General features: G+C 48.6%; 2 protein-coding genes across 2 annotated transcripts; both read right to left on the bottom strand.

Annotated features, from left to right (window-relative positions):
* Positions 1-441: 441 nt before the first annotated feature.
* LOC125643415 (hemoglobin subunit alpha-D) lies at positions 442-2,688 on the bottom strand. Its single transcript, XM_048865965.2, has 3 exons — positions 2,282-2,688; positions 1,883-2,087; positions 442-639 (listed from the first exon to the last, which is right to left on the bottom strand). Exons 1-3 carry the CDS (start codon positions 2,371-2,373, stop codon positions 511-513), a joined length of 426 nt encoding a protein of 141 aa, XP_048721922.2. The 5' UTR covers positions 2,374-2,688; the 3' UTR covers positions 442-510.
* A 5,215-nt stretch (positions 2,689-7,903) lies between these two features.
* Positions 7,904-11,257, bottom strand: LOC125643414 (hemoglobin subunit pi). The gene is made up of 3 exons (XM_048865964.2): positions 10,905-11,257; positions 8,900-9,104; positions 7,904-8,160 (listed from the first exon to the last, which is right to left on the bottom strand). Exons 1-3 carry the CDS (start codon positions 10,997-10,999, stop codon positions 8,032-8,034), a joined length of 429 nt encoding a protein of 142 aa, XP_048721921.2. The 5' UTR covers positions 11,000-11,257; the 3' UTR covers positions 7,904-8,031.
* Between the last annotated feature and the right edge of the window lie 3,515 nt (positions 11,258-14,772).

The raw sequence follows: 14,772 nt of genomic DNA, 5'->3' as shown, positions 1-14,772 counted from the left end.
TGTTTGCTGGGCCAAGTGGTCATGCTTTCTCCTGGGCTGTAACCCCAGCTTGACTTATTTTTCCTGTGTTATTGTATTATTTCTCATAAACCTCTGAGGTTAGGGAGGTGATTTTCTTATGACCGTGGGAAGAGTTATTAACTCCCAGTGCTCGCAGCCAGGGCATTTAGGACAGGTGTCAGTTAGACCCTTGGCCAGCGGTGCTGGGAGCCATTGAATCAAACTGTAAACCCTGTTTAGGATGGAAACCACTTCAAGCCAGGGGTGCAGCAGCACACCTACTTCCAGCACCTGTGTGCTTGGCAGGTCTCATGGTGGAGTTTGCCAGACCCTGTTGTTTCACAGAATGCAGGCCCCAGGGACTGACAGGCAGCCGCAGAGCTGAGTATCCCCCTTCCGACCTGCCCCGCCAATGAGACGCGGAGACAGAGCTGCGGGGATGGCATCTTTATTGGGTCAGAGCACTGCAGGCCGTGTGGCTAACCCGCCAGAGCCGCGAGGGACAGCGGCTCACCGGTACTTCTTGGTCAGCACCGCAGAGATGGCGGCCAGGAACTTGTCATAGGCGAGGTGCACCTGCGGGGTGTACTCGTCTGCCAGGTGCACGGCCAGCACCACCTGGAAGCAGTGGCACAGCAGCTGCAAAGCAAAGCGCACCGGGTAAGCGGCAGCCAGTCCTCGACCCCAGGGAGCCCCGAGCCAGCAGCGCCTGGGGCAGCCCGCACCCCCCAGAGAGAGGGGAAAGTGTGTGTGGGGGGCTGATCCCGCACCCCCCGGAGAGAGGGGAAAGTGTGTGTGTGTGTGGGGGGGAGGGCTGATCCCGCACCCCCTGGAGAGAGGGGAAAGTGTGTGTGTGTGGGGGGGAGGGCTGATCCCGCACCCCCCGGAGAGAGGGGAAAGTGTGTGTGTGGGGGGGAGGGCTGATCCCGCACCCCCCAGAGAGAGGGGAAAGTGTGGGGGGGGGGGGCTGATCCCGCACCCCCCGGAGAGAGGGGAAAGTGTGTGTGGGGGGAGGGCTGATCCCGCACCCCCTGGAGAGAGGGGAAAGTGTGTGTGTATGTGGGGGGGAGGGCTGATCCCACACCCCCCGGAGAGTGGGGAAAGTGTGTGTGTGGGGAGGGGAGAACTGATCCCGCACCCCCTGGAGAGAGGGGAAAGTGTGTGTGTGTGTGGCTGATCCCGCACCCCCGGAGAGAGGGGAAAGTGTGTGTGTGGGGGGAGGGCTGATCCCGCACCCCCCGGAGAGAGGGGAAAGTGTGTGTGTGTGGGGGGAGGGCTGATCCCGCACCCCCCAGAGAGAGGGGAAAGTGTGTGTGTGGGGAGGGGAGAGCTGATCCCGCACCCCCCGGAGAGAGGGGAAAGTGTGTGTGGTGGGAGGGCTGATCCCGCACCCCCTGGAGAGAGGGGAAAGTGTGTGTGTATGTGGGGGGGAGGGCTGATCCCACACCCCCCGGAGAGTGGGGAAAGTGTGTGTGGGGGGAGGGGAGAGCTGATCCCGCACCCCCTGGAGAGAGGGGAAAGTGTGTGTGTGTGTGGCTGATCCCGCACCCCCCGGAGAGAGGGGAAAGTGTGTGTGGGGGGGGAGGGCTGATCCCGCACCCCCCGGAGAGAGGGGAAAGTGTGTGTGTGGGGGGGCTTATCCCGCACCCCCCAGAGAGAGGGGAAAGTGTGTGTGTGGGGGGGCTGATCCCGCACCCCCCGGAGAGAGGGGAAAGTGTGTGTGTGTGTGGGGGGAGAGCTGATCCCGCACCCCCCGGAGAGAGGGGAAAGTGTGTGTGTGTGTGGCTGATCCCGCACCCCGCGGAGAGAGGGGAAAGTGTGTGGGGGGGAGGGCTGATCCCGCACCCCCCGGGGACTCTCCTCGGCCCTGGCTTGCTCTTGCCTTGAAGTTGACCGGGTCCACCCGCAGCGAGTAGGCATGCAGGTTGCTGAGCGCGGAGAGTGCCTCGCTGATGTTGTCGATGTGCCTCACGGCGTCCCCCAGGGCGGCCACCACCTTCTTCCCGTGCCAGCGGATGTGCTTCGAGTCAGGGCGCAGGTCGAAGTGGGGGAAGTAGGTCTTGGTCTGTGGGTAGACGGTGAACATCCTGCGAGGGGGGAGGGGGTTCAGAGACAATGAATCCCAAAGGCCCCCACCCAGGGTGCCAGGGGAGCCCCGCGCCCACCCGCCCGGGTGCCCCCATTAGCCCGGTCCAGCAGAGCAGCTGGGTCATTCCAAAGTCGTGTCTGCGCTGGTTTCCTCCCTACACCCTGCGCCTGGGCCGCCTGCCCCCGGCCCTACCTCTCCAGGGCCTCGGCCCCAAAGTCCTCCTGGTGGCCCAGCACCTTGTTCCAGGTGAGTAGGATCAGCCGTTTCTCGTCTGCGGCCAGCATGGCAGCGGCTGGGTGGCTGGGCTGGGGCTGTGCGGGTCCGCTCGCCTCTGCCGCCCCCTTTATCTCTGTGGCAGCTGCCAGCCCCCTGGCCCCGGCTGTGCCGGCCCTGAACTTATTCGGGGTGAGGGGCCTGGGGCTGGACTGGCCGGCGACACAGAAGACAGCCCGGCCTCCTGTCCTGGGACCCCGGAGCAAGCGAGCACATCCCGTGCCACTCTGCCTGGCACGACAGCAAGGCAGCGGGTCTGGGAGCAGCCCCACCCGCACCAAGCCCTCAGGGCAGATCCCACATAAAAAAGCCGAAGCACCCACCGTCCCCTCCCCAACCCTCAGGCCCCCTTCTGCAGCCCGCTACCAAGGAAACAACAGGAGGGCTGTAAAATCACTAAACTGTGAGAGCAAAGGAAATGTTCCCAGGGGCACCGTCCTGAGCCTCTCATATGGTGGTGAGCTAAAACCCCCAGCTTTGACTGGTCTGCATCCGGGGCAAAGAATCCCTTTGCTGCTCTGGAGCATAATAGACGCTAGCCTCTTTGCCCCAGAGGGTAGCACACAAGGGTCTCTCAGCACAGTCCACAGAGCCCCCTTATCTGCCCCTCAATGACAGCAGCGTAAACCAGGAAGGATTCCAAGGCACTAGGGTGAGCTGGGTGTAAACGAGGAGAATTTGGCCCATCTCACGCACCTTTGTTTTTCTTCAGTTCACTAGGATAGTTCCATCCTGCTGGGATGATTTACTGCACTTGAACTTCTCAAGCTGCCCTGTATGTGCTTGTTTAGAAATTTCAATCTCTCCTAGATTCATAGACTGTAAGGCCACTAGGGATCATTTGATCATCTAGCCTGACCTCTTGAATTTATCAGGCTTTAACTATCTTACTGTTGGTTCTTGTTATGCCTTTCTCTGCTGGATAAAAGAGCTCTAGTGAAGGAAGGCCCTGTGCAGTTTTGTTACATAAGCATCTTTGGAAAAGGAAAAAAACCATAGTCTTCTAAAGGAAAGACTTAATGCAAAAAATGAATGTAACATGTCTACTGCTTCTCTCTACTCCCTTCACCCTTTGGGAGTCAACAGGATGTATGTCAAATTCAGTGTGCAGGAAGCAAAAATTCATTTTGAATTGTATTTGCTGGGTTGGGGCTACAAAGTTAGGTCTCTCAGTCTACAGGGGTTCTGCCAGGGATGACCAAGAGAGGTGTACACAAAGATCAAGGGAAAATGGCCTTTTCATAGACTCTAAACTGTTAGCAAATTTACAGCAGATTTTGGAATCACTTTATGAGGAATACAAGTTGCAGGACGCTATCAAGAACATTACCATTTCTGCCCTTTCTTTATTTGGCTATTTGCCTATGCAATTACAGTAATTAAACATGCAAATTAGAAATATACAATTTGTGTGTACAACAGCCTATCTAAGTTATCAGGAATTCTGGTCTGTAAAGTGTAATTGTTATGCTTCAGAGTCAACAGACCACTGAGATGGCTCAAAACTCTCAAAGCTGTTGTTTCCAACATTGGTTCACATTTGTAACTTTATTTTCACAACTATAAGGGCTATTAATTGTCTTTCAATGCAAACTTTCATTCTGCAGAATCTGAAGCTGAAGATGTTGTGATGGCCAAAAGTATAACTGTGTTCAAAAAAAGAACGAGATAATTTCACAGAGAAGAGGTCTATCAATGGCTATTAGCCAAGATGCTCAGGGATGCAACCCCATGCTTTCTGAGTGGAGAGAGGTAAATAGTGGTGTCCCTCATGGGTCTGTACTGGGACCAGTGCTGTTCAACGTATTCATAAATGATCTGGAAAAAGGGATAAATAGTGAGGTGGCAAAATTTGCGGATGATACAAAACTACTCAAGATAGTTAAGTCCAAAGCAGACTGTGAAGAGTTACAAAGGGACCTCACAAAAGTGGGTGTCTGGGCAACAAAATGGCAGATGAAATTCAATGTTCATAAATGCAAAATAATGTACATTGGACAACATAATCCCAACTATAAATATAAAATGATGGGGTCTAAACTAGCTATTACCACTCAAGAAAGAGATCTTGGAGCCATTGTGGATAGTTCTCTGAAAACCTCCACTGCAGCAGTAGTCAAAAAAGCTACGAGAATGTTGGGAATCATTAGGAAAGGGATAGATAATAAGAAAATATCAATGCCTCTATATAAATCCAGGGTATGCCACATCGTGAATATTGGATGCAGATGTGGTCGCCCCATCTCAAAAAAGATATATTGTAATTGGAAAAGGTACAGAAAAGGGCAACAAAAATGGTTAGGGGTATGGAACAGCTTCTGTATGAGGAGACATTAATAAGACTGGTTTCAGAGTAGCAGCCGTGTTAGTCTGTATTCGCAAAAAGAAAAGGAGTACTTGTGGCACCTTAGAGACTAACCAATTTATTTGAGCATAAGCTTTCGTGAGCTTCAGCTCACTTCATCGGATGCAAAGCTTATGCTCAAATAAATTTGATAGTCTCTAAGGTGCCACAAGTACTCCTTTTCTTTTATTAATAAGACTGGGACTTTTCAGCTTAGAAAAGAGACCACTAACAGAGGATATGATAGAGGTCTATAAAATCATGACTGGCATGGAGAAAGTAAATAAGGAAGTGTTATTTACTCCTCATAACACAAGAACTAGGGGTCACCAAATGAAATTAATAGGCAGCAGGTTTAAAACAAACAAAAGGAAGTATTTCTTGACACAAGGCACAGTCAACCTGTGGAACTCTTTGCCAGAGGATATTTATGAAGGCCGAGACTATAACAAGGTTCAAAAAAGAACTAGATAATTTAATCAAGGATAGGTCTGACAGTGGCTATTAACCAGGATGGGCAGGGATGGTGTCCCTAGCCTTTGTTTGCCAGAATTTGGGAATGGACGACAGGGGATAGATCACTTGATGATTAGCTGTTCTGTTCATTCCCTCTGAAGCACCTGGCATTGGCCCCTGTTTGAAGACAGGATACTGGGCTAGATGGACCTTTGGTCTGACCCAGTAGAGCCGTTCTTATGTTCTGATGCTCTGGGCATCCCACAACCTCTGATTACCAGATGGGGGGGATCCCTTCATAATTGCCCTGTTCTGTATACTCCCCCTGAAGCTCTGGTACAGGTTATTGTTGGAGACAGGATAATGGGCAAGAGTGACTATGGTCTGACCTGGTCTGGCAGCTCTTATGTTCTTATATCATGGGATCCGCTAGGCCAGGCCAGGCGTTTGTCAAGCCTGGTCCAGAGGAACCACAAGCCACAAAATCAGCTTTCTTGCTTGTAGGGCTTTGTGACGGGTCTTCTGTGTATAAACCCCACACTTGTAGTGACAGGGTTAAGGGGAGATCAAGAGTCTAATTAGCCAATTCTGACACCTCCAAGCGATAGAAGGAATTAAGGATTAGACCTAGCTGGGAAGAAACAGACTGAATGATTGCTATAAAGGAAGGGCCAATAGGGGAGGACTGAGAGAGAAGAACTGCAGTAGGGATTAGGTCTGGCCCTGAAGGGAGAAGGTAGTAGGGGTGAAGGAGTTCCAGGAGGCTGTCAGAGAGGCTGAGAAGCCACTGAAAGTGACACCCTTCAGCAGCAGAGTGATGAGAAGCAAAGCTGGACCTCTAGGAGGAGAGGATCACAGGACCGGAGTCTGATGAATCACCTGCAGAGGCCCATGGTAGGAAGCAGGTCAAGGAAGCAGCAAGGGGTCAGAAGAGATTTCAACCACTTCCTACAGGGACCCTGGAGCCCAGAGGAGTGAGTGGCCCTTGTTCCCCTGCCAAACCCAGCAAACGCTGAAGCAGTGAGCCATATCTGAGGGATTGTTGACCCTTACTCCAAGTCTGAGGATCATAAAAGGGAAACTGAGTCAGAGTGCTCCAATGCTGCATCCTAATGTGAGGTGTTGCTGAGGTGCTGAGCATGCACTGTTTCAGGGCCTGATGCAATTGGGACTCTTTCTATTGATTTTAATGAGAACTGGACTGGGTCCCAATGGCTTTTTATTTACATCTACCTCTCGGTGTGATCGTTCTTTGCACATCATGGTAAAATATGGCTCTTCATCTCTGGCCTCTTTTATTTCCAGGTTACTCTGAAACCGGCACTAGTACAACTGTGAGTGTTGCCTCTGGACACTCCGCTCCGCAGGGGAGTCCACTCAATGCAGCATTTCCTCAGGATGTCACCATTAAAATCACAACAGTGCCCATATCTTGCTGAAATCCAGCCTTGTGCCCTGCAGCCTTGAAATGTCATATTGCATGTCTGTACTGGGGAAGTCAGCATGTTGCCCGTGGAGCTGGAAACGAACATGGGGAAAGGGGCTGGATACGGATATGACGCCTTTCACCTCTCTGTCTCGGGTTCCACCCGAGCCTCAGTCAGGAGTCTGGCTAGGCATCTTGGGAACGGGAATGTAATACAAAACCTTTCACCTTTGAGTCACCACTGGCAAAGTCACTAACCTCTGGCAGCTGTTTGGTGACCTGTGTACAATGAATTAGGACTGGACGTAACGGGAACTGTTGCTGGCAATCTGAGACTGAATCATGGAGACCAAACGAGAGTGGCCCATCTTGACCAGGGCAGGGTGGGATGCTGCTGCCCATCTAAAGACAGAGGAGTTAATGCTCAAGACTGTCAATCTGGCAGCTCCCACCAGCACTGACTTAACTTGAAATATAAATGCATAAAACAGAACCAGGCTCTGAAGTCCTGCTAGAGACCTTTCCTCTGCTTTCACACAGCATCCCAGCTACGCTTGCACGACATGGCTTTGTCTAGCCAGGCAAATCAGCTGGGGAGGGGGTGTCTCAGAGATACTGCCAGTCTGGCTCAGCCCAGGGTCCTCTTTGCCAGAGGAAAGATCCTGGGCTATGGTCAGCATCAGCACCAGAAGATACTGCAGTGGCAGTTTCGGTATAGCCTGCCCACACAGGAGTTTCTTCCTAGACCCTTTCATTAGAGACGGTCTTATTCCCTGAAGTAGGAGGGTTCTGTGCCTTAAAATGTTGGGTTTGGGGGAATCTTATCTAAGGTAACTTCCCTTTATCAAGGATGTATCTAATTATTTGTGAATCTGGGTAAGTTCTTGGCCTCAATGAGATCTTGTGGTAATGAGTTCCACAGGCAAATTGTGCAAAAAACATTTCCTTGTATTGGTTTTAAATTTGCTGCCCTTCAGTTCAATGTATGATGAGAAAAGGGTAAATAGAAGTGTTGTATGTGGATCCCTGATAATTAACCCCTTAGCATAGAATCATAGAATACCAGGGTTAGAAGGGACCTCAGGAGATCATCTAGTCCAACCCCCTGCTCAAAGCAGGGCCAATCCCCAATTTTTGCCGGAGATCCCAAATGGCCTCCTCAAGGATTGAGCTCACAACCCTGGGTTTAGCAGGCTACTGCTCAAACCACTGAGCTATCCCTCACCTCTCTTACAGGGAATGTCAGAACACCTCTCATTATGAACAATAATGTGTGGCTGGAGCCAGTAAAGATTAAAGCACAGAGATCATGATGGCTAATTGGCATATTTATTGACTTTTTGTTAAGGATAAAACCCATGTGTGGGGATTCATGAAGCGTGCATGATGAGAGATGGGCATTCCACTCCTAGCTGCCATGGCCTCATACTCCAAGGAGACAGTTTATCTATACTTCTCAGTCAGCACCGAAGAAATCTTGGACAGGAACTTGTCCCATGCAGCATGGACTTCTGGGGTGAAGTCGTTGGGAAAGTGGGCAGCCACAGAGCACAGAATGCAATGGGAAAGCAGCTGCAAGAGAAAAGAACAGGAGGAAATCAAATGGAACTGCCTGAAATAACATTCCTCTGGCTAGTGAGAGTCTGGTCTTTGAAGAATCAAGCAGGAATCTCCTTGCTAGTTACACAGAGTCACCTCATGTGGATATGAGCTATTGGCTAAGAAATCCACCTTCTGGACTAGAGAAAAGTCATTGCTTAACATTGCTCCCTCTTTCCCCTCCACAAAAGGAGAATACAAAGTAACTGTGAATAACCCTTGCATTTATAGAAGGCTTTTCATGCAGGAACCTCAGAGCCCTTGGCCAAGAACTGTCAGTATCATAATCCCCATTTTAGATGGGGAAGATGAGGCACAGAGATGTGATGTGACCTGCCCAAGATCACACAGTGAGTATATGGCAGAACCAGAGCTACTTATTCCCAGACCAGTGCACAGCCTCCTGGACCACAGCTGCACTCTCAGGATTGACTGTTCCCAACAAAGGCAGGAGTCTTAGCCAGCCCAAGAGGGAACAGCCAAGGACTTCCACAGCCACTCTGATTAAAGTGAAGCTGCAGCCACATTTCCAAGGCTCAGCATGATAACAGCTTCACCGCTGAGCTGCAAGGCTTCGTCCCTGCCACACTCTGCACTATATGGGAAAGTATTCAGTGCTTAAGCTCCCATCAGCTGAAGTGGCCTGGGCCCCCTGACTCAGTGACCAATGGACTCTCTTCACCCTCTGCACTGCATGTAGGAGTTCACTCACCTTGAAGTTCACCGGATCGACTCGGAGGATGTAGGCATGCAGCTCGCTAAGTGTGGCCAAGGCACCTGTAATGTTATCGATGTTCTTGACAGCCTCACCAATAGCACCCAGGACCTTGGAGCCATGGTCATGAAGCTGAGCAGAACCTTGGCTGAGATCGAAATGAGGAAAATAGGTCTTGGTCTGTGGGAAGCTTGAAAAAAGCCTGGAAGAGAACATTAGAAGTGGCTTCAGCAATGGAAATTGCACTGAGCAGCTGACACTGAGAAAGGGGGAGCCATGACCCTGGATAAACACTCCATTCTGCTCTTCTAGTCCAAAGCATTAGAATGGATTAGAGAAAATCTGTGATCCTTAGACTGTTAATGTCCTACTGTAACCTGTTCTAAACCATGAGCTGAACTGGTGCGGGAATATTCAAATGTTACAGGCCAGCAGTTCCACAGAAGCAGTTTGTAACCTTATTTCTTTATTTTAGGAAAAGAATGATATCAGACCAAATTCATCCCTGGTATAACTGCATAAATCAATGGAGTCACACCAGGGAGGATTCTAACCCACAGTGAATAATTAGATGTAGTGGGATCCTAGAGGCAAATGTAGATTTACATGCTGAAATGTATTTTAAAAGCGTTTTAAACTTACTTTCTTTTCTTCTTTGAACTAAATAACCTAATACCTCCACACAGCCACCTGCACCTTCTGTAGTATATTTTCTTCAGCAGAACTAAGTTTTATTTCCTAATGATAGTTAGCAAAATCCATAACCTTACAGTGAATACTCTAGATACAGAGATATTTTATTGTCCAGAATCTTTGCTTTACCCACTATAAGTGAGGCTATACATCCAGAAAGGACCATCAAAAGATTTAAAATTAACAGGCTGAATAACACAAACCTGGGATTATTCTTTGCCTGAATAAACCAAGCATGTTCAATCAACTTCCAGGTTCTTTCCCTCCCTTTGTGTCATCTTATTTAGTTGATTAGCTTTGGGTGGATTTCTGCTGGAAGGAGCATAGGGTGGGTCATCCCCAAACTTCAGCTGGGTTTATTTGAAATGGGATGTTTGGGGGAAAACACCTTCTTCACTTAACATAACCTTCACTTCATATAAAATACAATTTCCCAGTTCTGCCAATAAAGGCTATATAGTTGTATTTACAGCAAACCCTCCGTGGACCTACAAGTCCATGTGGTTTAAAGTGATATACACTTCTAGGAGATAGTTACTTCTCCTACTAATCTGTTGCACATCAAATGGAATGTTGAGACATGTTTCAAGCAATCCGCTTGAATGCCCTGTATATTATCCATTCTCAAGCATTGCTCAGTACTTGCCAATATAAATTGCATCACTTACATAATAAACCCCACATCCATGCCTTCTTTTTTCATGTTCAGCTCATAAAAATGATAACCTTTGCATTTGGCAAGGTATTATCTCGGTATTAATGACAGTGTGGAGTCACTCTCCTGAACTCCTCTCAGCTGGTATTCATGGAAAGTGCTATACAAGTGAATAGAAAATTACCTTCTTTCTTTAGAAACCATCCAGTAGGATTTGATAGCAGGAATATTATTCTCCGATAAAGTCTAGAGTTTTAGAGTAATTTCTATAGAGCTCTACCACATTCTACTAGACTTTCCATGAACGTTATTCTCCAAGAAAAGCTGAGGTCCTCAATCATCAATGTTTGAATGATACACTTCAAAATCTGCCCACTCAAGGGTGCCCAGTAGCCAACCATTATTGTCTCTGATTTCCCCAGGCCTCTGAATTACAGGCCCAGATTCACCCCTGGCAAAAGCAAGCACAGCTCAATTATTGTCAATGTTGCTAGGTCCACTTACACTAGTGGTGAATTTGGCCCACAGAATCTAATGAGCGTCTCAGGGCCTGATTCTGATCTCATTCACACAAGTTTTACACTAGAGTAAGTCTACCAGACTGAGACCAGAGACAGGCCCACAGTATCTAAGCAAAGATGCTGCATTGCTTACCTCTCCAGCGACTCGGTCCCAAGGGCATCAGCTTGGGCAGCTATCTTTCCCCAAATGGCAATTACTGTAGCCTTCTCAGCTTGAGTCAGAGTCATCGCTGCTGGAGTTTGTGAGATCAGCCTTTTTACAATGGAAACTCGGACAGGTCTGTCATGATTGCCTTCACAGCCTCAGTTATAAAGGGGAAGGGGAGAGCAGAACTTGGCAGCTGTCCATTGTCATTGGTCACTTCTGGGACCCACCCAATGACGTGGGGCTATCTTATCTCCCTATGAAACAATGCCTTGCCCTGCTCTGGATTGTACACTGGGAGGTTTTATCAATTTCTCACATCTTAAGCAGCAATGGGATGGCCAGGGGAAATGAACTGGCCGCAGGGGCACAGATGAGCAACCAAACAGTACTGGGGAATCATAATGACAAAGTGGAAAATGTCAGGCCAAAGAGCATGGAGGGAATCATCAACATGTTTTACAAACATGCTAAAAGGCTTGGAGAGAGGTGACAGCCGTGACAGATCACTGCATTCCATATAATACATGGGGAGAGATCAGGATGTGCTAAATGCGGACTGTGGGTAAAATTCTGGCCTCGCTGAAGTCAGTGGGAGTTGCTCCTGCAAAGAATGATTTACTAATTACACAGGGACATTACTACATAGCACTAGTTAAAAAAATTACATCACTTCAGATCTAAAAATTTCTCATGAAAGTAGCAGTAGTAACGATACTTTGTACAAACACACATACACACACCTTGCTGAATTAAGTAGGGTTCCACAGAAACGTGTGTGTGTATGTGAAAATTATTATTATATACTACCTCTATATCTACAGAATGCTTCTGATCCCTAGATTTCAAAGTGTCTGAACCATGTTGCCTTCTTGCAGTAAAATAGCAGGCACCCAGAAATCAGTTTCTGAAATCTATAATTCATTGGCATATAGGTATTTCTCTGGAGCTCATTGCTGGAGTATTTGATTCTTCAGGTCTTTCATTCCTTGACATATAATTATTACTATTATTTATCCCTTATATTGTGGGATAGCACAGAAGGCCCCAGTCGGGACTGAGAGCCCATTGTGTTCCATGCTGTACCTACACACAGGAGGACACGGTTCCTCCCTGGAAGAGCTCACAGCCTAAATACACAGACACAAGCAAGGTGCGGGGGAGTGAATGAGCAAGGGGATGGGTGGCATATGTCTAGAGTCACTAGGCAGCCAAGAGTAGCTGGAGGGATTGCCAGGTCCTGCAGTTAGATACAGCTTCAAAGAAATGCTCCTCCGGAGAAGAGTGCTGATGTGATTGCAAGAAGAAACCCCTTGTCCCTGTGTCTGTGACACGGGCTACAGCAGACCCATCTGCCACCAAGATCAACTTATAAAAGCAATGCACACAGCTCCCCTCACCCCACCATACTGACAGCAGGCCACAGACAAGAAACTGCCACAATCAGAGAAGAAACTTGGACCAATGACTTTGGACAAAATGAACACCCTTGCACCTTGCCAAAACTGCAGCGTGATGATTCTTATCCACAAGCCAGCTCCTGACAACTGCCCTTTCCCCTAGAAGGGGTTGGTCATCTGTGAATATCTATAATTTGTGGAGGGTCAGGAGAGATGATGTACAATCCCCTCCACCTTGTCAGGACATCATGTTTCACTGGGAAACTGTCTGAACCACAAGGTCTTCGGAGAATAGATTTAAACCCAATGGCTGCTGCTTTCTGGAGAAGGTAATTCTGCCTTACAGGGGACACCTTTCAGGGAACTAGTGGTGCTTGGGCCATTTGCGTGTCTCAGAGATTGTCCAGATTAGGCAAATCTCCACTAATCGTAGAACAATAGGGTTAGAAGGGTGTGATTACACCTGTGCAAGCCTCTAATGGAGACACACTGCACCAGTGCAAAGTGGGATTTGCCCCAGTGCGACCTACCCTGCAAGGGCTTGCCTGCACTATGGGCTTTTGCAGTGTGAGGCTGCACCAATGCAACCCCAGTGTGGATGTTCTGCACTGCTGTGAAACCAAAGTTAAGCACCCCAGTGTAATGGGTCTACACTGGGGGGTTGTACCATTGCAGATTTCCCCAATCTAGACAAGCCCTCAACGGGCTTCATTTGCTCCTCCAGCCAGAGCATTCAGTCGTCCTTCAGCTGTGGTAGATGCAGAGTTGGAAGTGCTTCCCACTAACTGCTCCTGGCTGCTAGCCTCGAAGACAGCTAACTACACTGTGATGCCATGCATCACTATGCAGGGCCCCCTGCCACTGGTGAGGCAGCAGGCTCTGTGCCTATGCTGTGGCAAGCATTGCTACTCAGGCCTGTGTAAGAGCATGAGAGGCACTGCTGCTCCCAGACAGGCGCATAAGATTAGCAGGTGTCTTCAGTTAATGGGGAGAGAGGCTGCCCAGCGCAGGAGGCTTCCCTTTGTGAGTGCTGGAGCTCTAGCAACAGTGAGTAGTGTAGTGAAGGCTGGTGGCTCGAGTGTTTCCATTCTGATCAGACTGCAGTTGACTCTTGACTCTCCAAAGCCTTCACTGTTGGAATGGACATTTCCTGGGCCTGGTCTCTGCCTGTGGGTTTTTATTGTAAGTTTGAGCCCATTGTGGTCACCATATTTGGCGTTGGGAAAGAATTTTTCCCTGGGTCAGATTGGCGGAGACCCTAGGGGGTTTTCACCTTCCTCAGCAGTGCGGGGCATGGGTCACTTGAAGCTTTAAACTAGTGTAAATGGTGAATTCTCTGCAACTTGACATCTTTAAGCCATGATTTGAGGAGTTCAGTAACTCAGCTGCAGGTTAGGGGTCTATTATGGCCTACAATGGGCAGGAGGTCAGGCTAGATGATCATGATGGTCCCTTCTGACCTCAAAATCTATGACTCTGTAATAATAAAACCTTGCAATATTTTTTTGAACCTTCCTGGTAGGGTAGTGGCTGGAGTGGGAATTTGGTCGGGAAACAGCCCTCATTGAGGAGAAATGTCTTTGAGTTTTCTGAGAATTGGTTTTGACTGGACAAAGGTACAAAACTCTGAAAATTGCCCTTTGTGCTTGTGCAGTAGGCTTTGAATGAGGCTTGGCATTTTCCAGATGGCTAAGTAAGCAACATCGTCAAAAATGCCCTGGACCCTCCCACTTACAATGTGCCCCAATGGGGCTCCCTGTGGACCCTTGGTACATTCAGTGCACACTATGTGAAGGAGATGAATGATTCCTAGTGGCTCATGCCAAATAAAACCTTATGTGTTAGGGGGCACATCCAGCCCCTATCACCATGGAGGAGGCCTTATGTAGCAGCATGCTGGGGAGGGGAGGGGAGTGATGCATGGATGAGTGGTGGAGGTGGTAGAGTTAGAGCCCGATGATTGCTGATGCATCCTTCCATCTTCCCCAGTGCCCTGTGGGCTGAAGTAGAGAGGATCTGGCCCAGCTACTCAGGCTGAGCACTGGGCTCAGGACTCTGGAAGTGCTGAGCCGCACTGCATAAGTGACTAGTGCTTCCCTTGGAATTTCATTTATTACAGGCCTCCTCTCTATGCTTTATCTTTATTCCTTTCAAAATATTCTATACATGTGTTAAAATTATAGTGCACTCCAAAGCTAGATCCCCTTAACTCTGCCCACTTGTGCGTATGGCATATGACACAGCCCTTAATTACATAATCACATACTCCAATATCCAGGAGACCTCTGCCTCATAAAGTTGGTGAGGAAAGCTGCACACAGTGCCGTTAATAAGAAAACTGGCATTAAAAAACATTTATTTTCTCCCTGGAAATTAAATCCTAATTTTAAAATGTTTTTAATAATGGCATTATTTGTAAATGGACACAATGTTCATGTATTTGTATCCACGAGTCC

This window comes from Caretta caretta, chromosome 10, assembly GCF_965140235.1.
Source record: "Caretta caretta isolate rCarCar2 chromosome 10, rCarCar1.hap1, whole genome shotgun sequence".
In the NCBI taxonomy this organism is placed as follows: Eukaryota; Metazoa; Chordata; order Testudines; family Cheloniidae; genus Caretta; species Caretta caretta.
This window is presented reverse-complemented; position numbering and strand designations above follow the sequence as displayed.